This window comes from Orcinus orca, chromosome 20, assembly GCF_937001465.1.
Source record: "Orcinus orca chromosome 20, mOrcOrc1.1, whole genome shotgun sequence".
NCBI lineage: Eukaryota > Metazoa > Chordata > Mammalia > Artiodactyla > Delphinidae > Orcinus > Orcinus orca.
This window is the reverse complement of record NC_064578.1, coordinates 42,542,558-42,569,413: the sequence shown is the minus strand read 5'-3', so window position 1 is coordinate 42,569,413 and position 26,856 is coordinate 42,542,558. Positions and strand designations below refer to the sequence as shown.

The window sequence follows — 26,856 nt, the reverse complement described above, 5'->3', positions numbered from 1 at the left end:
TGTAGCCCGGCATTTTACAGGAACATTAGAAGTAACACACCAATGGAGATGCCCCTAGACTTGAAAAGAAAAGATAGAAACAGCAGGTTCCGTATGGTCTACCTCTAAAAAATGTTGTGGGGTGTAAAAGCTTTGTATAATGAACAAATTCAATATGGGAAACCATATTTTGAGTTCACTCTTTGGCTGGACTGGCAGTTCGAGACTTACATAAAGGAATCCCCATGAAGCACTTGATTAAGATCATATTTCTTATTTTAGACAACATTCCAGTTCATATATACAATGTAAACTATACATTTTCTATAAATCCAAAGCGGGGAAAATCCTACCTAAACTATCAATTGGCTTGCTCAAAGATACCTAGCTACAGCAAGTGGACTCCAAGACACCTCTCACTCCACTTCCTTACCTATGTACCCTCATTCTAGGTGCAAGGGAAATAGAGCAGTGACTATTAGAAGAGGTCCCCTAGGGCTTTTATGCTGGAAACGTTCTGGCAGTTTCTACATCAGGCAAGGTAATACTGCTGCCACCTTACAACACCAAAAGAGAAAGTAACACAGAAGAGAAAGGGAGGTGCTCACCTCAAGAACCAGCAAAGAAATGAGTAGAGCAAATGTTCTAGGAGTGGCAACTTTTTCCACCTAAAAGGGTTCCAGTGAGACTAATCTGCTGTATATTTCTCTCTTTTGTTGGCTCTGTACATAATTGTGCTCTGTACTGCAGAGAAGGACTAATAACACTTTTCAAGCCATGTTGGAAGCAATAATAGTAAGTGATGATGATGACAACTAGCTGGGTACAGTGTTTCACACACGCTAATCGCTTCTGATCGTCACAAGAACTCTGGAAGGTGAGTGGTAATTCCATTTTATAGATGGACAGACTAAGGCTTAGAGATGTTAGAAGATTTGCTCAAGGCCATACAGACAATAAGAAGCAGAGTTGGGGCTTTGCTGGTGGTCCAGTGGTAAAGAATCTGCCTTCCAATGCAGGGGACACGGGTTTGATCCCTGCTTAGGGAACTAAGATCCCACATGCTGCGGGGCAACTAAGCCTGTGTGTCACAACTACTGAGCTTGCGCGCCTCAACAAGAGAGCCCACACGCTGCAAACTAGAGCCCACGTGCCCTGGAGCCCACACGCCACAACTAGAGAGAGAAAACCTGCACGCCACAACTAGAGAGAAACCCACACGCCGCAAAGAAGATCCCGCATGCTGCAGCTAAGACCCGTCGCAGCCAAAAAATAAAAATAAAATAAATATTAGAAAATGTAGATAATTAAAAAATAAATACAACACCTTTATAAAAAAAAAGCAGAGTCACTTTCTACTCAAAACTTATTTCTCTAACAGAGAGATTATGAGGTTGAATCACCTGGGGTAAGGGGCAAAGTCACTGATGAGTACAGACAGGACAGGACTCATGTACACCCTGCCTGCCCCAGAGCACACAGTTGGCAACTGCAGTTCCTAGACACAGGCACCAGGATCTGTCAATCAACGAGCATATCCGAAACCTGGCTGCAAGTAAGGGAGCATTAGAAGCATGTTTTGGCTGCCTTCAGGGGTGGGACAGTGGAACGGGTACTTTGTCTTAGGTTTCAAATGGTCAAGCGTTTGAATACTGAATTCAGGGCTTTTCTCAACCGCAGTCCTGGGCTAAGCTCTTGAGCAGAGGTCCTTGTCTAGCCAGTCAAGTTCATCAGTGTTAGGCCACAGACTTCTTTCCCCAAGGATGAATGCTAAAGAGCTTCTCTGGCCCTTGCTGATAAAATCTTTAAAAAACCAACAGGAAAAAAAAAAAAACAAATGTCCAGCTATGCCATCTGAGTTGGTGAATATCCTGAGAGAAAGACCACGTCAGTACATAAATTCCAGAAACAACAAATACTGTTCTGTGGAAAGAGCAAAATGTTAAGTCTGCAGGCCTACATTTCACAATCACATTTTAGGATTTAATTATAAGTCAGCAGTTTGAAACCTAGAATACACGCATATATTCTAAAACCCATCAACAGCACTTAGTTTCCAGTTTAGCCTCTGAAAGCCTGTTTAGTCCATTATATACAAAAACATGGTAGTATTCCAGCTATCCTAATCGCATTTCAATGGGGGAAGTCAAGCCAAAATTCCAAAACACAGCAATAAGAAATATTTCCCCTTCTCAGCTCAAATGGTCCATGCTGGTCCCAGGAAAGCAGAAGGGACAAGGTAGGTGCTATTGCACCCAGTGGTTTTACTAAACCCAACTCCTCAGGGTTGGTTCATCCTTCTCTAGCTGTCCTGACCTGGGGAACAAGGGCACTTGCCCCACAGGGTTGGAGGGCAAACAGCCCTGGAGGCCTAGCTCTGTCTCCTCCAGCACCTGGAGGCATGGACTGAAGAAGAGCCCAATAATGTTCAGGTTAAAATAATAGGCTTTGGCCTCATTTTCAAACCATTCTTGCCTGAAATTCTAAATAAAGCTAAAGGTGCTTGTGTCATTGCAGGATGGGAACTGAAACAGTCTGGGTCTAATACTGTTCAGCACATTCTGAGAGGGCAGAGGCCCTAACTGCTCTCCTGCCACATCTCTGCACAGCAGTGACCAGGCATCCTGAGGGCTAAACATGGTTCTTCACATAAAACAAACAGAAGTCAAAGCTGTACATCTGTGCCTATACACACAGTAATCTGGAATGGCACAAACCAACCAGTTAACAGTGGTCTCCTCTGGGAAAAGGAATGGGATGGGAGAGTAGAGCAGTAGTTTTAAGTTTCACTGCTTGAATTTCTTTTGAGAAGTACGTTTCTTAAAAATACGCTTTATGTATGATTTACATGTGTAATTTAAAAACTAAACTATGACAAGCCATTTAAAAAATACTTCAAAATCATAATTTCTCTGAATATATGATGTGATCATAGAAAAAAATCAGAAAATAAAAATAAACTTGGATAGGTTCAAAATAGAATGAGCCAAGGAGGATATTATACATTTATACAAGCAGATTCAGCAAACTATAACTCATGGGCCAAATCCAGTCCAACAGACAGGTCTACAAGGTAAAACTGGTTTTCGCATTCTTAAAGGGTTATTTAAAAAAAACAAAGAAGAATGTGAAAGAGACGCACGTAGTCCATGAAGCTTAAAATTTACTTACTATTTGCCCTCTACAGAAAAAGTCTGATGATGCCTAATGCCTAATTTACACCAAGACTATTGTGTCTTTTCAAAAATAGTTTCTGGGCTTCCCTGGTGGCACAGTGGTTAAGAATCCGCCTGCCAATTCAGGCGACATGGGTTCGAGCACTGGTCGAGGAAGATCCCCCATGCCACGGAGCAACTAAACCCATGCGCCACAACTACCGAGCCTGCACTCTAGAGCCTGCGAGCCACAACTACTGAGCCTGCGCACCTAGAGCCCGTGCTCCACAACAAGAGAAGCCACCACAATGAGAAGCCTGAGCACCGCAATGAAGAGTAGCTCCCGCTCACCGCAACTAGAGAAAGCCCGCGCGCAGCAACGAAGACCCAATGCAGCCAAATATAAATAAATAAAAACAAACATAGTTTTAAATTCCTCTTGGAAATGCCTTCAAAATCACGATATGCCTTTTAAACACAATAAAAAATGAGTCATAATACTTAATAGCCTAACTTTTTTTTCCCCTAAACCCCCAACAGTATAAGTTAGCTTATTCAGCTACCACAATCACCAGATTTAGTTCAGAAGACTAGTGATTTCCTAAAATCAAACACAACCCCAGGATGGGGAAAGGAACATTCTCCCTCCTAGCATCCAGAAACCTAACCTCTAATGTGCTGCTAAAACGTACAAGGACACATGGAAAAATCAAACTCAGAAGAACTCTCTGAGCAGGTAAAAATAATTTTAAAAATCTAGCAGTGAAGCTAATTTAAGTTTAATAAATTATTTCCTAAACGAAGGAAGGAAAAACATCATGTTTATTCTGAATGAAATTTGTATTCCAATCTTACACTCTAATGTAGAGCCCTGAAAAAGGGAGAATATTTCATTTTGACTACCAAAGACCCTAAGAAACATACTGAATAAGAATCAAATGCATCCAAATGTAAATAGATGTAAATTTAGAACTGAAAAAATAACTTCTCCTGTAAACATGTGTACAGCTTTCTACATTAAACCAATGGTTCTATATAATGACAATTCACAAAGAAATCTTCATAATCATATTTAGAATTCTCAGTCCCTACTATGTACTTTAACAGTATGTTATTTGGAAATTAAGTTTCAACTTGAAAATTTAAAGAACATAAAACATAGGCTGATTTGTTTAATAATCTTCTATCCTACTTAATTTGAAATGAAAGCAATTCAGAACCTGGCATGCAAAAATTTTTTACAAGGACAGGGTATCAATGGAAAGAGGACGAAGACCATCATTTCAGTGATTTGAGAAAAAACTAAGACAAACATTCTCACTTACCTCTGGAATACATTTTCCTACCCAAGTATGACACAGAAGATACTCTACCTCAATGTCCTGGAGACTGAATTCCTTCTGATCTGTAAAGTTTGCAGCCCCGGCACTAAGTTCCATCAGCATCTTGGCGATCTCAGGCTTTATGGCTGAAGTCAGCCGACTGGCTGCTTCCATGACGTGCTCCTGCACATCTTTGAGTTGCATGGCTGCCTTGGAATAGTGAGAGTTCCTGAACACAGTGCTGAAGAGATCTGTGAGGAAAGTACTGGCACGGCAGAAGACGTTGAGGGCGTCCAGGTATTTGGAGATGCCCTGCTGGATGTCAGCAATGGGTGTGGAGTGGGGCATGGCATGGTGGCAGCTGCCTGCAGCAGTCAGACTGCCCAGGGGGGCGGTGGTGGCCGTAGATGCCAGGGGAGCACTCAGTGCTCGGCCAAGCTCAGGCATTGGGTACTGCTGGTGCTGCTGCACCTTCTGCTTGGACCCGCCAAGCAGGAAGCGCCGCTTGTAGTCCATTTTACTGTCCTGGGCACTGCAGCAATACATGCGGGAAGGGGAACTGTCCCAGGGACCGTGAGAGGGTCAGGGTCCTGATTCCTTTTTTTCCCCCCTAAAACTGTAGCTAGGTATAAAAATAGTGGAGTTCTGCAAATCTAAGTTTTAAAAAAGGCATTTCCATGAGGCAGGTGACCATGTAATCCAATGTAGTTGTGAAAAGGACAACAGGTTTATATAATTAATATTTTCAGTGTAGGCAGGACCTTTGACAAAAAATAAAAGTGTGTCCAAAATGCTATATAAGAAATGTTAGCATTCTACTCTCTTAATAAAAAGATATGCTTGCTGAGAAAAATGTTCACCTAGAATTGCTTTGCAAGAATATTTTGATACTTGTATTTACAATGGCAGAAAAATAACTTAACTTAAAAAAATGTAATATAATGTATCTTCAATATACCAGAAAAGTCAGAACCCAAAAACCCACAAGCTGATCAACAGCAATTTAAAAAGCAGTACAGAATTACTTCACACTAAGTCCTCAGTAAGATCAAATCTCTGCAGAATTTTGACAGAGCCTGCCTGCCAAATCGATTTACCTGTAAAATGTCTTCTCAATGCGAAAAATTTCCTTTAATATTTTCTGAAAGCAAGTTTTTATTTTTTTTTAAATGGCATTTATTATAAGTCCTCTCCTTCTTTTCTTTTGTTTGCTGAGGTAGCAGTTTCCGTATAACATTAATAAGAGGTGCTTCCAGACTGGGTTGGCCCTCAATTGTAAAGTCTGAAGCAAGAATGCACAGATGTATTTGTAAGGCTTCTAAGTCATTTCCTGTAAGGGGGAAAAATAAGATAGAGTTAGGAAAGTTACAAGACAGTGAGTAATTCTGGAACATTAACTCCTGAAATGCTATTATCCACAAAGGTGGGCTCCAAATGAGTAAGAAACTATATAAAAACCTTATAAAAGCAGGTACAACAGTGAGAGTGCAACTATGATATGATGACTGTTAGAAAATTCCTCAAGTTGTAGCACAAAAATAATGTAACAAAAAGTTTGATTCCCCACTAACCACTCCAAAACTCAGGCTGACAAGTGACACATCAAGCAGGGCCTGGACTCATGTTTGTGTTTCCTCCTCAAAGAGCTCACAAATCCATAAGAGGATTAGAAGAGTACACAGATTAGGTGAGGGCTGTTGACAAGTAGAAAACTCACAAAACCTTAAGGGGGATTTGGAAGTGGAGTGATGAGCAAAGACTGAGAGAAATCAGAAAGGTTGTTATGAAGAAAATGTTACTCGGAGGTAGGCCTTGATTGTAGGATAGGTTTTGATAAGCACAAAAGGGATGGCTGGGGCTCACCAGATGAAAGGACCACCACAGCTAAGGCCCTGAAGCAGGATGGCTTAAAGTCTGTTCAGGATACCCCGCTGGGCTTAAGTGCAGCATACAGAAAGACAGAGCCTGGAGAGGTAAGTGGCTGGCAGGTTTGTAGACAGGATGCTACTCATCCTCACCCAGGTACCAATTTCCCCTCCAATGTTCGAAAGGAAGCCTCGGAGGGTGTGCAGGTTCTTACACCCTGGGGAAGCTTCTATAGAACCCCTGGCTCTGGATAGGTGCAAAGAGCAAGGTCTGAACACCTCTGGTTGCAGTTTCTGAACTACTCTACAATAGTAGAGTAATGTGATTCTTCCTACACAGCTACAACTAGGTTTACACTTGCCTGAAACTATCTATTCTTCCAAACATAACAACAGTTCAAATATGTTTTACTGAATGATACATGTAGTCTATATTAAACTTCAATGTACATGATGTCTGTATATAGTTTGGTCTACTTATTGATAACTAGGCTTTCTTTCCATTTTCCTTTTTTTTTTTTTTTTTGCGGTACGCGGGCCTCTCACTGTTGTGGCCTGTCCCCTTGCGGAGCACAGGCTCTGGGCGCGCAGGCTCAGCGGCCATGGCTCACGGGCCCAGCTGCTCCGCGGCATGTGGGATCCTCCCGGCCCAGGGCACGAATCCGTGTCCCCTGAATCGGCAGGCGGACTCTCAACCACTGCGCCACCAGGGAAGCCGTCCCTTTTCCTTTTTTGATAGATAAAAATAAATATAAATCATACCTTATCACTCATCATGGCCAAATACCATGCCTCCTTTACAGTTCTACAATTGCATTAGGAACACAGGAAGGCAGGCAGGTTATAAGAGCAAGAGATGAGGAAAGTGCTATGGATACAAACACATACTCTAAAAGTATAGCAATCCTAACCCAGCTAGCATATAAATCCAACTAAACCAGCCACCATTTGTAGCTCTGTGTTCAAGAGAATCTTGACTCTCTAAAAACTCTCATAACCTTTTCAAGAAACAAGACATCAAACAGCTATATGTAAGAAATCTGTTCCCAAATGTTCATTTTTCAGATTCATTACAATAAGGCAATCATATCTATTCCTAGCCAAGTGCTCCATTGTTATCAATGTGGCTGTACAAATTCCGAGGTACAAAAGAAGCACTCAGCAGGAGTGCTGAAGGACGGAAGGCTGCTCACACAGAAACTGTGTGGTCTGTGAAGGAAAACCATCACCTTGAATTGGCCACAGTGTCTTGAGCAACCCTGAGGAGAACCTTTCTTTGTTCTGTGTTGTACACTGGTGCCCCTGGCTCTGAGAGTTCACCCTCATTCCTCTGCCAGATGATCCTAGAAGGTCAAGTAAGACCCATATACTTACTAATTTTTTTTTTTTTGCGGTACGCGGTCCTCTCACTGTTGTGGCCTCTCCCGTTGTGGAGCACAGGCTCAGCGGCCATGGCTCACGGGCCCAGCCGCTCCGCGGCATGTGGGATCTTCCCGGACCAGGGCACGAACCCATGTCCCCTGCAACGGCAGGCGGACTCTCAGCCACTGTGCCACCAGGGAAGCCCCCTACTTACTAATTTTTTAAAAGTCACCATAAACATTAAACTTTTTTCTGCTTTACATGCTTCCGAAGTTTATGTAAATGAAACTTGTAATACTTAAAAATATACTACTTCACCAAATTCATCTACAAATTCAATGCAATCTCTAGCAAAACTTGAACTACCTTTTTTACAGAAATAGGCAAGCTGATCCTAAAATGCATATGGAAATGCAAGGGACCCAACACGACCAAATGAATATTGAAAAAAATATGGAGAACTCACACTTCCTAACTTGAAAATGTACTGTAAAGCTATAGTAACAAAGACAGCAGAGCACTGGCATAAGAAATGACATATATGTATCAGTGGAATGCAGTTGAGAGTTTAGAATAAACCCATACCTCTATGGTCAACTGATTTTAGACAAGGGTGCCCAAACCATTCAGTTGGGAAAGAATAGTCTTTTCAATAAATGGTGATGGGACAACTAGATACCCACATGCAAAAAAAAAAAAAGAATATGAACCCCTATCTTATATCATAAACAAAAATTAACTCAAAATGGATCAAAGACCTCAATGTAAGAGCTAAAACTATAAAGCTTTTATAAGAAAATACAGGGACTTCCCTGGTGGCGCAGTGGTTAAGAATCCGCCTGCCAATGCAGGGGACACAGGTTCGAGCCCTGGTCCGGGAAGATCCCACATGCCATGGAGCAACTAAGCCCATGTGCCACAACTACTGAGCCTGCGTTCTAGACTCGTGAGCCACAACTACTGAGACCTTGTGCCACAAGTACTGAAGTCCGCGCAACTAGAGCCTGTGCTCCACAACAAGAGAAGCCACTGCAATGAGAAGCACGCGCACGGCAACGAAGAGCAGCCCCTGCTCGCTGCAACTGGAGAAACCCAGCACACAGCAACAAAGACCCAACACAGCCAAAAACAAATAAATAAAATAAACTTTTTAAAAAAGGAAAGAAAATATAGGTGTAAATCTTTGTGATCTTAGATTAGGCAATGGTTTCTTGGACATGATATCTTTTTTTGTTGTTTTTGTTGGAACAGACACATATTTTTTAATGTTTCAATAATTATCTCTTCTCGCCTAGTGTTTTCAAAATTGGTTGGCCAGTCAAATTTTGACCAAGCTGAAAGGTTGTCTCAGGGTCTCTATACAATTTAAGGTCTTCTGTAACTTACAGGATTTATATTTCCAGTGATACTACTTTGTTTCTAGCTACCTGAAATGAGTCTTTACTTACATTTGAGAACCATGAAAACTTAAGAAAAATAAAAAGGCTGTCACCTTACACAAACACAATCTGATTAGGTAAATCCCAGTCCAGTTCTGAGGTCAGCTATAGGGTTAGGTGGGTGTGGACAGTATCTGGGCCCCACAGTTTGACCAGTATCCCTAGGGAGTTGTCACCATAGTAAATTGTTTTAAATGAGTTTCTTTTTTTTTGTTTTAAACCAAGTCTATCAGGTGACACAAACTCAAGTTGATAAAAGTCTTGGCCCTCAGATCCAATCTCTGTCTCTGATGGTGCAGACATCGGGAAATTGCACCCTGTGTCCTCAGGCTGACTCCAGACCCTCACGCCATCCTGCTCCTGAGATGGCTTCCTTTGCTGCCACTACGATCATTGCTGCTACTTCAAGGACACAGCTCCAGCAGCTTCATCACTAGGCACAATGAGATCTTCTTCACCTTTTAGTGTCCTGGACAGGGGTGTTATCCTCTGTCTTGGGGACCTCACTGCTAGTGTCCGGCTGGGCATGGCCAGTGCCAGGGTCACAGCCTGGCTCGAGGACAGCCCCCTCCATCTTGCTTTTCCTTGCCGGTCCCCTGCTCAGGACTGTGGTCGCCCTCCCCTCCTCCAGGATGGGCTTTGGGGGGTCTCCTCCCCGACAGCTCCCTCCTCCAGCCCCTCTGTGTCTTGGCTCCTCTGTCTGGGCTCTTCTTCACTGGCCACCCTCTCCTTCACCTCTGTAGGCTCTTCCATCTGCTCTTCAGCTGGTTTCTCCTCCATGGGGCTCCCACACCCGTCCTCTGCCTCTGGGCTGGAGGCTCGGGCTGGACGCTGGCTGGCCCCCTCCTCGGAGTTCCCCATGGCCGTTTCGTGCTGCTGGGCTACCCCCAAGGCCCTTCCCTTCTCCTCCTGCTTCTCTGTCCTGCTGGGTGTCCTCCTCAGAGGAGGGGATCCTGGAGTCTTGCTCTTGGCTGGGAACACCTCGTTGCCATTCTCTTCCTTGGCGCCATTCTCCTGGGAGGACTCCATGGCCCTGAGCTTCCCCAGGTCCCCACAATCCGATTGGGACCTTCTGAATAGCCTGGAGGGAGGGCACCTTTTTATGGAGCCCCTCGTCTGCACCTTACTGTAAGAGGGCAGATGACTGCCTTCAGGAGGCTGGTCAAAGCTGATGGGCACCTCCTCTGGCTTGCTGGCCCGAGACCACACGCCAGGGCTGCTGGGGGTAGAAAGCTGGCTGTGAAATGGTGATACCATGGCCTTGAGTTGCGGACTCTTGCGTGAGGCCCCAGGCAGCAGGGTCGCTGGATCAAAGGCTAAACTGGCCTGGAGCTTCTTGATCAGAGGCGAGCTCTTCACCTTGACTTTAGGAGGCTGGTTTGCATTGGGCAGTGACTTCTCTTCACCATTCTGGCCCAGTTCTACCCTGGGGAGGAACAGAGAGAGGGAGCAGGGCAGTTTCCTTCTTGTTGGTTTACTGGCTGGTGTCTCCTTTGCAGCGGCTGCCTGCTCCCTGAATCACTCGGCCAGCTGGGCCACAGAGGGGGGCGCCGAGTCGTCCACACTGGCATTGGTCTTTGCCGGCCTTTCCTCCATGTCCTCCAGGTGCCAACTCAGTGGAGGCCGAACGCACTCGCTCTGCCCAGGGCTCGTGATCCCCACTCTCTGCTTGGCTCCCGTGCTGGCTGCAGAATGCCCCGCCTGCCCGGGCCCTGTGCTAGAGGAGGAGGGAGGAGGGAGGAGGGAGGGGGAGGGGGAGCTGGATATGACATCTTAAAGCACAAACAACAAAAGAAAAAATGGATAAACTGGACTTCATCAAAACTAAAAACGTTGGTGCATCAAAGGTCACTATAAAGGTGAAAAGAAAACCCACAGTATGGGCAAAAATACTGGAAAATCATGTATCTTGTTAAAAGTCTAGTATCCAGAATACAAAAAGAACCCGTAAAATTCAACAATAAAATGACAAATAATCTATTAAAAGGTGGGCAAATGATACTAAAAGACATTTCTTGAAAGATATACAACTGGTTAATAAGCAAATGAAAGGATGCTCAACATGGATAGTCACTAGGGAAACACAAATAAACCACAGTAAGATACTACTTCATACATGCTGGCATAGCTACAGCAAAAACAAACAAAAAACAAAACAGAAAATAAGTGTGGGTGAGAATGTGGAGAAACTGGAACTCTCATAAATTGCTGGTGAGAACGTGAAATGATGCTGCTTCTGTGAAAAGCAGTTTGGCAGTTCCGAAAAATGTTAAACAGAGCTGCCATTAAGACCAAGCAATTCCACTCTTAAGCATATACCCAAGAAAACTGAAAACATATATTTATATAAAAACTTGCACATGAATGTCCATAGCATCATTATTCATAATAGCCCCAAAGTGGAACAACCCAAGTCTATCAACTGCTGAATGAATAAACAAAATGTGGTAGAGCCATACAATGGCATATTATTCAGCCATAAAAAAGAATGAAGTGGGACTTCCCTGGTGGCACAGTGGTTAAGAATCCACCTGCCAATGCAGGGGACACGGGTTCGAGCCCTAGTCCAGGAGGATCCCACATGCCGCAGAGCAACTAAGCCCGTGTGCCACAACTACTGAAGCCCGCGCACCTAGAGCCCATGCTCTGCAATGGGAGAGGCCACCGCAATGAGAGGCCCATGCACTGCAACAAAGAGTGGTCCCTGCTCGCCGCAACTAGAGAAAGCCCGCGCGCAGCAACAAATACCCAATGCAGCCAAAAATAAATAAATAAATAAATTTATTTTTTAAAAAAAAAAAGAAAAAAAGAATGAAGTATTGATAAATGCTACAGTGTGGCTGAACCTTGAAGACATTATGGTAAGAGAAAGAAGCCAGAAACAGAAGGTTATATACTGTGAGATTCCATTGATATGAAACATCCAGATAAAGCAAATCCGTAGAGACAGATAAAAGTAGCTCAGTGGTTGCCAGGAGTTGAGGAGAGGAAGGGAATGGGGAGTGACTATCAATTAATACAGAGTTTCTTTTTGAGGTGATGAAGACATTCTACAGTTAGATGGTGGTGATGGTCGCACAATTTTGTTAATGTACTAAGACTCACTGAATTTCACACTTTAAAATGGTGAATTTTATGGTATGAGAATTATATATCAATTAAAAAGGAGAGAAATAGGGAAAAATATATATTACTGGCCTCCAGAAATGTCTACTTAGAATAGATGAGCATCTGCTACATCTGAAAAACGATTTACTGGGTAGATGGTCAGCTTTGTGGGTGGCTACCCACTAACCAGGGTGGTGATTATTTGGGTATTTACTTGGAGATAATAAAATCAAGCATAGTTACTATAATTTCTGTACTTTCCTATGTGTTATTCTTCAGTGAAAGTTTAAGGAAGAAACAAAGGATTAACTAGAACAAAAAGGAGGGAAGCTTGGGTAAAGAAAGTTTCATTCCAAGTGGAACAGCATGAGGGAGGGGAAACCCAGAAGGCAGTACCGCAGAGACTACCAAATGGCTGGTTTCAATCAAATCTCCTTCCTCCTTTACAATAAACCAGCGGGGCCAAGAATATGTGCACCGCACTACTCTGAAATGTACATGCTTACATGACTAACTGGGGTATAATAAAAAGTTCTAGATGAAAAGCCATGGCAAACTTTAAGATTCAGATCTAATCCAAACTATAATTTCAGTACTAAGAAGAAAGCAGCAGGTTCATGAAAATAAAAACCTAAAAAGAAAGGGGAGGGAAGTAATGTCATAAAAAATGGCACAGTAGGAACCTCCAAAAATTCTCTCCTCCATTAAAAACAGTGATAAAACTGGCCTAATTGGTCAGAATCAACTTTTTTTTTAACATCTTTATTGGAGTATAATTGCTTTACAACGGTGTGTTAGTTTCTGCTTTATAACAAAGTGAATCAGCTATACATATACATATATCCCCATATCTCTTCCCTCTTGTGTCTCCCTCCCTCCCACCCCTCTAGGTGGTCACAAAGCACCGAGCTGATCTCCTGTGCTATGCGGCTGCTTCCCACTAGCTGTCTATTTTACATTTGGTAGTGTATATATGTCTATGCCACTCTCTCACTTTGTCCCAGCTTACCCTTCCCCCTCCCCGTGTCCTCAAGTCCATTCTCTAGTAGGTCTGCGTCTTTATTCCCATCCTGCCCCTAGATTCTTCATGACTTTTTTTTTTTTAGATTCCATATATATGTGTTAGCATACGGTATTTGTTTTTCTCTTTCTGACTTACTTCACTCTGTATGACAGACTCTGGGTCCATCCACCTCACTACAAATAACTCAATTTCGTTTCTTTTTATGGCTGAGTAATATTCCGTTGTATATATGTGCCATATCTTCTTTATCCATTCATCTGTTGATGGACACTTAGGTTGCTTCCATGTCGTGGCTATTGTAAATAGTGCTGCAATGAACATTGTGGTACATGACTCAGAATCAACTTTTTAAAGACTAGAAATTAACAGGATTGAAGCAAACTGGGGAGCATTTATTCAAGAAAAACGGCTGAATCTCAGTAAGAATACAGTAGTACCCCCATCCATGGGGGGATATGTTCCAAGACCCCCAGTGGATGCCTGAAACCTCAGGCAGCATATACAGCGTGGATACACTGGACAAAGAGATGATACATGTTCCAGGAGGGATGGAATGGGACAGCATGATATTTTATCATGCAACTTGGAATGGCGTGCAATTTAAAACTTATTTCTGGAATTTTCCACTTAATGTTTTCAGGCTGCACTTAACTGCAGGTAACTGAAATGGCTGAAAGTGAAACTGTGGATAAGGGGGGAGGGGACTGCTATAGTCAGCTTTGTAGCATTTTAACTTGATCTAGTTCCATTCCCTGCTCTCGAACTCTATGGTAACCTTGAAAAATAACAGCTGCATTTGCAGTGAAAACCAGAAGGCAGGCAGCAGAACTGGAGGGAGCAGAACTAGGCTAGAGCTCCTTCAGAGTTTCATTCCTAGAAAATTATCATTATCTGACTTATCTGCAGGTTCCCTGGAAGATCCCACTTGCAAGGATCTCTATTTGATCTGACTTGGAACTCACTTGGAGAGGGAAGAGAATCTGATTTCCAGTTGCCACATTATATCATAAAAAATGTTCAGTTTTCAATTAAAACTTAACAAGACATGCAAAGAAACAAGAAAATATGGCCCTTATACAGGAAAGCAAACAAATAAACAAACAAGAGAAACAACTGATGAGGAAGCCCAGATGCTGGACTTACTAGACAGAGACTAAAATCGGCTATTTTCAATATGTTCAAAGAACTAAAGGAAACCATATCTAAAGAACTAAAGGAAGTCAACTATACTTCTATTTTTTTAAAGTAAAATCATTAAAAAGAAAAAAAAAAGAACTAAAGGAACATATGAGAATGATGTCTCAGCAAATCCAGAATACTACTAAAAGAAATATTTTTAAAACAGAACCAAATAGAAATTCTGGAGTTGAAAAATACAACTAACATAAAAAAATTAACTAAAGGCTCAACAGCAGATCTGAACAGGAATCAGTGAAACTGAAGATTAACCAACTGAGATTATCCAGTCTGGGGAACAGGAAGAAAAAAGAAAAGAGTCTCAGAGACCTGTGGGACACCATCAAGCATACCAGCATCATATAATAGGATTCTCAGAAGAGGAGACGGAGAAAGGCACAGAAAAAAAATATTTGAAGAAATAAAGGCCCCAAATTTCTCAAATTTGATAAAAAGCACATGAATCTACACATCTATGAAGCTCAACAAACTCCAAGTAGGATAAACTCAAAAAAATCAACCTAGGCATATTATAATCAAATTGCCTAAAGCCAAAGCAAGAATCTTGAAAGCAACAAGAGAAAAACAATTCATCATGTATAGTTGATTCTCATTATTTACAGGCAGTTATAAAAAGTTGCCATGTACACTGAATTAGCAAATACTGAACCAGTACTCCTAGATCCTGTGAGCCTCTAGTCAAAACATTTTCACCAACCAATCAATATATAACCTTGTTTTATGTGTGTTTCTGTTTAAAGACACCTTAGTTAATATTTACTGTTGATTCATTAACACTGAACTCACAGGTAATGGCACTATAACTCATGCCTGAATGACACTCATCTAACAGGTCTTTTCTCTGTTAGGTACATCACGGCCTTCTTGGGCTTATGAACACTAAACAGCACTTCAGCAATACACTTAGGGGCCATTTTAAACAGTGAAACTGCCAACAAAAAGTATAAAAATGCAAAAAATGTGGCACTAAATAGACTATGAAAAGAATACTTGTTTATAGTCTGAGAGCTGAAATGAGAAGGCAGAGCGTCACCCTGTTCATCCTCAGCTGGGGGTGTGCATGTTGTGCAATTCAAATTTTTTGCCACTCTGCACATGTCTACAACTGACCACAAGAGTTCTACAAGTATTGTTCCAAATAAATTTTAGCCAGTAAGCTTATCTGCAAATACAGGATCTGAGAATCGTGAGGATCAACTATATATAACACTACTTGAAACACTTGTGCTCCCAACATAATGGGGTACTCCTCTTTTTAAAAATATAATATACAAAAACATCAATCTATGAAACAAATAATCACAGGGTTACTGACCATCTTACAAGATACAGAGGTTCCTTTAAGTACTGAACCCATGGTATATTTAATGTAACAATTCAGCAATTCTATTATGTACAACCTTTCAGGATTTCATTGTGATTTTTAAAAGCTCAAGCCTATATATTTAAGGTACAATCTATCTGTCAATTTAGAAGTATATAATTTATAAAGACAAATTTGTAAAAGCTAAACAAGTTGAGGAGTTATATTATTATTCATTAAACTTTTTATTTTAGTGCTAAGCTCATGGTGAAATTTTTTATAAAAATGCCAGTGGATATTACAAATGCTTAAAGAAAAACTTAACAAGGTAAAATATATATTAATATCTCTTCACTGACTAGCTTGCATATAGCTGCTTCATCAAAGATGATTACTTCAATCGAAAAGACAAACGATAACAAGTATTGGTGAGAATGTGGAAAAATTGGAACCCTCATACATTGCTAGTAGGATGTTAAAATAGTACAGCACTTTGGAAAACAGTTTGGCAGCTCCTTAAAATAAGTATAGTGTTAGCACATGACCCAGCAATTCCACTCTAATGAATATATTCAAGAGAAATGAAAAATATAAATCCACACAAAAATCTATACATCAACATTCACAGCATCATTACTCAAAGTAGTCAAAAAATAGAAACAACCCAAATGTCTATCAACTGATGAATGAATAAACAAAATGTGGTATAGCTATACAATGGAACATTAAATATATATATTATGTACATATAAAGGAATGAAGTACTGATACATGCTAAAACATGGATGAACTTTGAAAACATTGTGCTAAGTGTGAAAGAAGCCAGACACAAGAAGCCACATATTATATGCTCCCACTGATATGTAATACCCAGAATAGGCAGATCCATAGAAACAGAAAGTAGGTTTGTGGAATGGAGAATCACTGCTAATGGGTACAGGGTTTCTTTTTGCGGCAATGACAAGGTTCAGAAGTTAGATAATGGTGATTGTTGCACAACTCTAAATATACACACATATGGTATGTGAATTATATCTCAATAAAGCTGTTATTTTCCCTACGTAACTTCATTGCCATTTTCCTTATGTAACTTCTCATTTAATAGCAAAAGGTACATAATAAAAAATAAGTTTTCAGGACTTCCCCGGTGGTGCAGTGGTTAAGAATCCGCCTGCCAATGCAGGGGACACGGGTTTGAGCTCTGGTCTGGGAAGATCCCACATGTGGAGCAACTAAGTCCGTGTGCCACAACTACTGAGCCTGCACTCTAGAGCCCATGAGCCACAACTACTGAATCCGCGTGCCACAACTACTGAAGCCCGTGCGCCTGGAACCCATGCTCCACAACAAGAGAAGCCACCGCAAGGAGAAGACTGCTGATAGCAACGAAGAGTAGTCCCCACTCACCGCAACTACAGAAAGCCCGTGCGCAGCAATGCAGACCCAACGCAGCCAAAAATAAATAAATAAATAAAATAATTAATTTAAAAAATAATAAGTTTTCCAGAGATACCTTTAATGCCAGACTTAGTTTCCTTTTCATACTTCAATTAGAAATCTGGATTTAAATGCTGCTATCCCAAATCTGGGAATGTGAGTACTGAAAAGGCCCTTAAAGATCATCTAATTTAAGCCCTTCAATTTACAGACGAGGGAAGAAAAGTCTCAGGATACTAAATGTCTTGCACTAGACCACACAGCGCCCGTATCTTGACCCTCAGAACTCTAAATGTATACATAAATATTCTGTTCAGCACTATCTAGACTGACACATTAAGCTACGCTACAGGAATAAATCCTGAAAGGAGTGGCCTAACCTAAGATTTATTTTTTGCTCACATAAAGTTCAAGGCAGCCCTTCAACTTGTAGGGACATCATTGGAACTTTTGTTTTCCACAGTCACCTTAGCACAACAAACTCATATCAACTCTTTACTGCTTCCCACTGTAAGTGACACACATCACTTCCCATCACAGCCCTTTGGCCAGAATTAGTCACTTGTGCTAATGTAGCCACAAGGTAAACTGGGAAATGTAGGGGGACACATGGAATACTGGGTAAGCAATACAGTCGGCCACAGCTGCCCATCCAGCCCAGCTGTGGGTTGCACAGTTTTTACAAGATGGCGAAAGCAATTCTGATTCCACCCAGGAGAGGCTGGTTTGCAATGTGGAGTCCCTACAGTTGCTTTCCAGAGGCCAGGTGATGCTCACATAGGCTGCTCCAGGACATGGTTCTTTGCTGTGTTTATGTATGCAGGGTGGGGGAGTGGAAGAAGGTAGAGAAGGAAAGGTCACAGAGTCCTTTGAGAAACTGATGACAAAACACTCCATAGTCTTAACACTATCCAAAACACCAAAGTTTTCATTCAGTTTTGGATTTAGAGCCCCAGGTGAAGAACCACCTGCCATCCACACTCGCCATGTTTCCCTTCCCTACAGAGGAACGCTACACAGAGCTGAAGGCAGCAGATGACTTCATCCAAACTGAGCCTCTCTTCCTGCACTTAGTGTTGGTCCAGCAATAACCAAATAGGGGAGGCCAAAGGCTCAAGCTAACGCAGTCAGGGGGCACCAAAGAGAAATATATATTGGATCCTCTGTGGGGGTTTTTTGCTTTATTTTTTAGCTTAATTTTTTGTTTATTTGTGTTTTGTTTGTTTGTTTTTTGGCTGCGCCATGTTACTTGTGGGATCTTAGTTCCCCGACCAGGGATTGAACTCATGCCCCCTGAAGTGGCAGCACACAGTCCTAACCACTGGACTCCCAGGGAATTCCCATATTGAACCCTTTGTATCCATATCACTTATTACCCGTGCACCTGTATCCTCAAGGTGTGGTCCTCAGGCCGTGAGCATCAGAATTGAATTGCTAAACACCAAAGGTGCACCTGTATTAGGATAAGTCTGTCTATAGGCCATATCAGTGTACAGGGCATGGTTATAATGCCCACTGAACATGTTATTAAGAGTGGAAAATTTTTAAGCAATTTTTTATGAGATGCCATATTAACATTAACCTTGTTAAGACTAGGATGAAAAGAAAGAAGCCAACCAAAGCTTAAGAACTTCCTTCCCTGACATTAGAATCAGAACATCCCTTTAATGGAATGACTATTAAAATGCTGATTCCTGGAATACAATCCAAATCTAACGAATCAATCTTTGGAGGCAGGAGCAGAGAATATGCATTTTTGACAAGATCCTCAGGTGAGTCTAGATGCATGTTATAATTTGAGAGTCAAACTGGTCAGCTAAAAACCTGCTGAAAGCCACAAGGATGACGACACCTGAGCATGGACATCTGAAGTTGCTGACTATATAAACACCACTTAAGGCAACTCAGGTATTTCACCAATATTCCTATTCATCAAGAATCCAGAAAGGGACTTCCACCTCCATGTGATAAATGACTCTACTTCTTAGAACCAAGGGGCTGGTTGGAAAATTCAATGAAAACTTCTGTTTGTATCATAATTGCTTCTAACAAGACCACTCCGGTCCAACAGTCAAGCCTGGGGTTCTTCTCCAGGCAGAAAGAACAAACAAGCCCCTGAAGAAAACAAAAATTGGTTTTTACTTATTCTTAATGGATCCGGTGTTCCTGTGCTGACCTTTGCTGTAATCAAAACTAGATAGTGTTGAATTCAAGGAAATATCATGGAATTGAAATACCATTCAAGTTCTATCATTTTCAAATAGGCTTTTGCCAAGAAACAATATGCAAAGAAGGTGGTGACATCCATCTAAGGAGTCATCTTCATGGCAGTGATCATAATATCCCCTGACAAAATACTGATGGAAGCTCGGTGATGGGTACACATGAGATTCATCACATTATCTGCTCTACTGTTGTATACGATCAAACAGTTCTGTAATGAAAAGTTTAAAATGTACACAAACATGTATATAAGCACGTGGATATATCTCTTTTACTTTTTTTAATAAAATTATTCTCAATACTTGTCTTATTGTTTTTTGAAAGCTTTTCCTCCATATTTATCTCCCTGAAGGGCTAAAATATGTTCAATCCATTTAAGGACATTTCTGCTGTGTATTTTCTTAAAAAGAATTTTCACTGGGAAAATATTCACCATTTATGAATCCACTATTCATGCTACATGGAAATAAATATGCATTGTGAAAGATCTCAGAAGTCAGTTGTAGCCAAGACTTGTAAGATTTAAGTATGGTATTCATAAGTTTTAACGCTGCCTAAGATTCTCAAACACATGGCAGAAAAGGACATTTTAGTAGATATCACATCTTTTCAACATTACAATAATTTGCAAAAATTCTCAATAGATTAAAATTGAACTCAGACCTGATTACATCATTTAAAGCATTCCTTTCTGCATCAAAGTCAACAGGAATTTGTATTTCAAACAATAACAAAGAACATGCTTGAAACTAGACAAAAGTTAAGTATAAAAGGGTTTTCTTATACCCATAACTGATAAAATTTTTAAAAAGTGGTCATCCTGAGAAAATTTGAAGAGCTTCCCTTTAGAGATGCAGTGGAAAAGAAAGTGGCCCTGGTGGCTAACTAACTGGTTGAGATCCTGGCTCTGCCACTTACCAGCTATGTGACTTGGGCAAGTTCTTTAACCTCTGTGTGCCTCAGTTTCATCGTCTGTAAAATAGGGATAGTAACAGTAACTACTGTTATTGAGTTAAATGAGTTTATACATACAAAGCATGTAGAATAATGTCTGGCACATATTAAGCACTACTTGTTTGATTATCTTATTATTATTATCATTCCAGTAAGTGAAAGTAACCAGGCCTTATTATCTTGCTTGTCTGGAAAAAAGTTACTGACAAACAAGAAAGGTCTTGTAAAGTCACCCAATCCCTAAACTGAGTAGAAATCTACGTATTCTAGGGTGGGTGGCATCACATGTTTCAGTGATGTGATAGTTATTATTTGTGAACACAGAGAACAATTTTAAATCCATTTCAGTCATTAAGCCAATAGAGAAAAAGAAGTGAAAAGCAGTCCTGTTGTCAGAAATGGTATGGCACAAAGTAGCTTCATTTCAAGATGACAGGCTAAATAAACAGGCACATATACTTACCTCCCCACCTTCCTCAAATTCCAAAGACAACAAAAAGATATTCACAAGGGAATCACAACATAACGGTAATTAAAATGGCCGAGAGACATAGTCGATTTGAATGCTGGCCACTTTCTAGAAGACAGAAAGGAAGTGGAGGAAATTGTATGACAAGATAGACCAGAGCAGAGCTAGACACTTCTCAGAACATGTAAAGCCAAAGGCGGGCAGAGAAGCAGAGCCCTTTTCCTGGAGGAGCTGGATAAATGCCCAGCTTTGAGTCAGCAGGTACAGTCAGGAGTGGGAAATAGGTTCATCTACCTGATCTCCTCCATACTTCTCACCCCTGGTCACTGAATCAGCCAACTCCTATTAAGGCAAGAGGACTGTTGGAAAAACAGGAACCTCTTGTCAATAACCTATATAATCAACCTGGTTCTTCATCGATAAGCATCACCAGATAGTGAAAGAAGAGGACATAAAGGAAAACTAAGATGAAAAGCAGATCAGACTCCAGGAGAAACATATATTTTAGGTCCCAGAAAAACTGGTATCTAAAGAAATTCTAACTGGTATCCTCAGAGAGAGATGAGAAGATAATGCAACCTTAAAACAAAAGCAAGCGAAACATAAATGAAGCAGAAATCAAGGAAGAACTCTTGGAAATAAGAAAGATGATTGCCAAGATGAAAAACAAGGGAATAAATAAAATAGGAGTGGAGTAGCATGTAGGGGATACACACACACACACCCCCCACACTTGCTTATATTTTTTTAAAATAAGCAATGGAAGAATAAACCAAAAACCAATAAAAATGTTTACCTATGAGGTACAGAGAAGAACAAAGGCAAGGAAGGAAGCCAAACTTCTCTCAGTATAACTGGCTTTTTATATAGTTTTATCTTTAGAACCATGTAAATATATTATATAATTATAAAACGAAAGTAAATAAAAAATAAAACAATCCTAAAAATAAAAAAGACAAGTGAACCTAAACTATTTATCAAATTGGTGGCATAACCACACAGAGAAGGATTTTTCAAGTTAAAACAGGGTCTTGACTGTACCTCTCTGGTGTTACTGTCAATAAAGGAGAAGAGACACAAATATAAAGTCAAAGAAATAAAAATCCTGTAATCCTTCTATTGAATTTGAATCATGAGTTATCCTTTTCTTTCTAAAAAGTACACATTTACTTTACTGAAAAGATCTAAATTCACATCCCATTTGCAATTAATGCCCTTAATACTATTTCCTCCCACCAAATAGGATGAGAATTCCTTATAGAAATGGCTGATTCTAGATATGGGGTCAAAAACAAAAAGATAAGCCCAGGAATTCTTATCAGGCCAGAAATAAGGGAACCCATCTAATACTACCCAGCCCATGTCACAGGACCCAGGGTAAACCTGAAGAATAAGTTCTTATATTAATGGCCAATAATGGTAGAATTTCAGAATCAAAAGAATAACTCTTCTGGAGCAAAATTCATTAAGTATATAAAAATTAATGAGTTCGGACTTGGCAATGATTTCTTGCATATGATACAAATGGACATATGATACCAAAAGCAAAGGCAATAAAAGAAAAAACAGACAAATTTTACTTCATCAAAATTAAAACTTCTGTACATCAAAGGACACAACTGATAGAGTGAAAAGACAACCAAAGAATGGGAGAAAATATCTGTAAGCCATATATCTGAAAAGGAATTAATATCCAGAATATATAAAGAACTCATGTAACTCAAAAACATATAACCAAACAATCCAATTATCAAATGGGCAAAGGACTTGAATAGACATTTGTCCAAAGAAATAGACTAATGGCCAACAAACACATGAAAGAATGCTCAACATCACCAACCATTAGGGAAATGCAAAGCAAAACCACAATGAGATACCACTTCATATGCATATATGACTATTATAAAAAGAAAAAACCAACACACAGAAAACAACATGTTGGCAACGATGTGGAGAAACTGAAACCCTGTTCATTGCTGGTGGAAATGTAAAATGGTATGGTCACTATGGAAAACAGCATGGCAGTTCCTCAAAAAATTAAACATATAGTTAATTACCATATGATCCAGCAATTCCACTCCTGGGTATATACACAAAAGAACTGAAAGCAGGGACTCAAACAGATATTTGTACACCTATGTTCATAGCAGCATTATTCATAATACCAAGAAGGCTGAAACAAGCCAAATATCCAACAATGGATGAATGGATAAACAAAATGTGGTATAACCACATAATGGAATATTATCCAGCCTTAAAAGGACGGAAATTCTGATATATGCTTCAATATTAATGAAACTATATTTATCCATGTGGCAAGTGACCTCTCTACTTGTCAGGCCATAGATCTGCAAAAACCTGGCAGTGGTTGTAATATCTGTGGCCTTAAGACAGGTGCTGTGGGGAAGAAGGTGGAGACCATGGTCTCTACTTCCAAAGTCACAGCTAAATAACAGGATCATCAAGCACCCTGTCTCTTAAGCTCAGGCCTGATATGGGTGAAGAGTGCTGGTTATTTTTCTGGGGAGCCTGTCCTTTATCTTTTACCTTCTGTTTACAGCATCTTTCAACACACACACACACACACACACACACACACACACACACACACACGCACACACGCTTTTCTCTCATTTCTCTAGTCAAATATGTTCATCTGTTCTTTCACAGTGTCAGGTTTTACAAGTTAATCTACCTTGCCCAAACTGATGATCAAATATAGTTGAACCCTTTGAAGAAGATATACAAATGGACAATAAGCACATGAAAAGATGCTCAACATCATTAGCTATCAGGGAAATGCAAATCAAAGCCATGAGATACCACTTCACAACTACTAGGATGACTATAATAAAAAGACAGACAATAGGGCTTCCCTGGTGGCACAGTGGTTGGGAGTCCACCTGCCAATGCAGGGGACATGGGTTTATGCCCCGGTCCGGGAAGATCCCACATGCCGCAGAGCTGCTGGGCCTGTGAGCCACGGCCGCTGAGCATGCGCGTCCGGAGCCTGTGTTCCGCAACGGGAGAGGCCACAGCAGTGAGAGGCCCGCGTACCGAAAAAAAAAAAAAAGACAGACAATAACAAATGTTGGCAAGAATGTGGAGAAATTAGAATCTGTGGGAATGTAAAAGGGTGCAAATACTTTGGAAAACAGTCTGGCAGTACCTCAAAAGGTTAAATGTAGGGCTTCCCTGGGGGCACAGTGGTTAAAAATCTGCCTGCCCACGCAGGGGACACGGGTTCGAGCCCTGCTCCGGGAAGATCCCACATGCCGCAGAGCAACTAAGCCCCTGCACCACAACTACTGAGCCTGCGCTCTAGAGCCCGCGAGCCACAACTACTGAAGCCCGCACGCCTAGAGCCCATGCTCCACAGCAAGAGTAGCTACCACTCTCCACAACTAGAGAAAGCCCGCGCGCAGCAACAAAGACCCAAGGCAGTCAAAAATAAAAAAATAAAATTAATTTTTAAAAAGGTTAAATGTAGAATTATCATATGACCAAACGATTCCACAACTATGTATATATCCAAGAAAAATAAAAGACATGTCTACACAAAAACCTGTACATGAAAGTCCAGAGCAATACTATTCATAATAGTAAAAAAGTGGAGGGCTTCCCTGGTGGCGCAGTGGTTGAGAGTCTGCCTGCCGATGCAGGGGACACGGGTTCGTGCCCCGGTCCAGGAAGATCCCACATGCCGAAGAGCGGCTAGGCCCGTGAGCCATGGCCGCTGAGCCTGCGCGTCCGGAGCCTGTGCTCCGCAACGGGAGAGGCCACAACAGTGAGAGGCCCGCGTATCGCAAAAAAAAAAAAAAAAAAAAAAAAAGTGGAAACAACCCAAACGTCTAACAACTTAGTGGTATAGCCATACAATGGAATAATATTCTTCAATTATAAATGGAATGAAGTACGGGAATTCCCTGGTGGTCCAGTGGTTAGAACTCGGCACTTTCACTGCCAGGGCCTGGATTCAATACCTGGTTGGGTAACTAAGATCCTACAAGCTGTGCTGCAGGGCCAAAACAATGGATGAAGTACTGATACACACAACAACACGGATGAGCCTTGAAAACAACATTATGCCAAGTGAAAGAAGCCAGACACAGGGCTTCCCTGGTGGCACAGTGGCTGAGAGTCCGCCTGCCGATGCAGGGGACACGGGTTCGTGCCCTGGTCCGGGAAGATCCCACGTGCCGCGGAGCGGCTAGGCCCATGAGCCATGGCCGCTGAGCCTGCGCGTCCGGAGCCCTGTGCTCCGCAACGGGAGAGGCCACAACAGTGAGAGGCCCACATACCGCAAAAAAATAAAAAGAAGCCAGACACAAAGTTCACGTATTGTATGATCCCATTAACATGCAATGTCCAGAATAGGCAAATCCACTGAAACAGAAAAATTAATGGTTGCCTATGGCTGGGGCAAATGGGAAGAATGAGGAATGACTGCTACTGGGTACACGGTTTCTTTTTGGAGTGATGAAAATGTTCTGAAATTCTGGTGGTAGTTACATAACTCTACGAATACATTAAAAATCACTGAATTATACACTTTAAATAGGTGAACTGTATGGTGTGTGACTTACATTTTAATAAAGCTGTTATTTAAAAAATAAAGGTGAACCACTCCATAAACAACTTCTTCAGAGGAAAAAAATACAGAAAATTCTCTGTCCTCTCTAGACAACAACAATGTAAATCTAAATACCCACCCTTAATAATCTGGGGACACTACAGGAAATTAGGGAGGTTAGTAAAGTTATTGCCCATGAAGTTCAAAGCCCAACCACTTCCATGGTGCTTTTTCGGTCAGTTCAGAATGACACAAGCCATATTTAGAAATGCACTCCAAAAAAATGCTTTGAAGATTTTTATTCTCAACTTTCACAAGTTTAAAGTATCTATCCAGACAAGAGAAAATGTCTGATTCAGTTCTTAGTTCTCTCTCTCATTAGGGCTCTACTTTTTTGGCTCCCCTTGTGTTACCACATTAAAAAGAGTGATATGAAAAGATGCTAGTTCTCCTTCCTTTCTTCCTGTCCCTCTGGCCGTTCTTAGTTGCCTCTTTGAGCCACTCCCCATCTGACAGACCCGAAGTGCTGTGGTTCCTCAGAGCTCTATGCTGTGCCCTGTTTCTAAGATCAACATATTCTCACTGGGATGATCCCCAAATCCATCTCTCTAGCCCAGATCTTTCTCTTGTACTCCAGATCCCAAATATTCAACTACCTAATGGACAGGTCCCCAAATCAAATGTCCAAAACCAACTCTCCCCAGTCTTTCCATATTCCTTCCCTGTCTTGGTGAATGGCATCACCATTAACCTACCTGAACAAGCCAGACACCTGGAGTCATCCTCTACTCCTTACTCTTCTTTATATCCAATTAATCATTTAGTCATATCCTTTCTGCCTCCTTAACATCTTGCAAGTCTTTTTCCTTCTATTTTCACTGCCAATCCGAAGTTCAAACCTTCTTTACCTCCTGTCTGAATTACAGAGGAGCCTCCTGAGTTATCTTCTTTTTTTTTTTTTTCGGTACGCGGGCCTCCCACTGCTGTGGCCTCTCTCGTTGCGGAGCACAGGCTCCGGACGCGCAGGCTCAGCGGCCATGGCTCACGGGCCCAGCCGCTCCGCGGCATGTGGGATCTTCCCAGACCGGGGCACGAACCCGTGTCCCCTGCATCGGCAGGCGGACTCCCAACCACTGCGCCACCAGGGAAGCCCCTGAGTTATCTTCTAAATGCCTGGACTGCTCCTCTCTGGTTGCTGTGTGATTAATCACGCCACTCTCCTGCTTAAAATCGATTATTGCTCTCCATTACCTTCCCAACTTTCTCCCAACTTCCCCCCACCTCCCTCATCCCATTTCTGCCTAGTTCTTGCTTGTGCCATCTTTCTTCTCACCATCTACACATTCAGCTCCCTCTGCATGGAAAGCTCTCCTGGCTTACTCTCACTCCTCCTGGATGTCTAACTGAGATGTCAGCTCCTCTGGGAAGCCACCTTGACAAAGACTG

At 41.5% G+C, this 26,856-nt stretch overlaps 1 protein-coding gene and 1 pseudogene across 4 annotated transcripts in view; both read right to left on the bottom strand.

Annotated features, from left to right (window-relative positions):
* LOC101280623 (capZ-interacting protein-like) overlaps nt 1–10,889 on the bottom strand; it is an 81,472-nt pseudogene extending 70,583 nt beyond the window's left edge.
* Nucleotides 1–26,856, bottom strand: part of GARRE1 (granule associated Rac and RHOG effector 1) — an 80,930-nt gene that overhangs the window by 42,037 nt on the left and 12,037 nt on the right. For 2 of the 4 annotated variants that reach the window (XM_033414021.2, XM_049702904.1), the window contains exons 2-3: nt 20,333–20,386; nt 4,508–5,786 (exon numbers count right to left, since the gene is read on the bottom strand). In XM_033414021.2, the coding sequence (XP_033269912.1) occupies nt 4,508–5,002 (495 nt within the window). In that variant the 5' untranslated portion in view covers nt 5,003–5,786; nt 20,333–20,386. The remainder of the gene's footprint in view (nt 1–4,507; nt 5,787–20,332; nt 20,387–26,856) is intronic. The other 2 variants (XM_033414019.2, XM_033414020.2) reach the window with 1 other exon arrangement.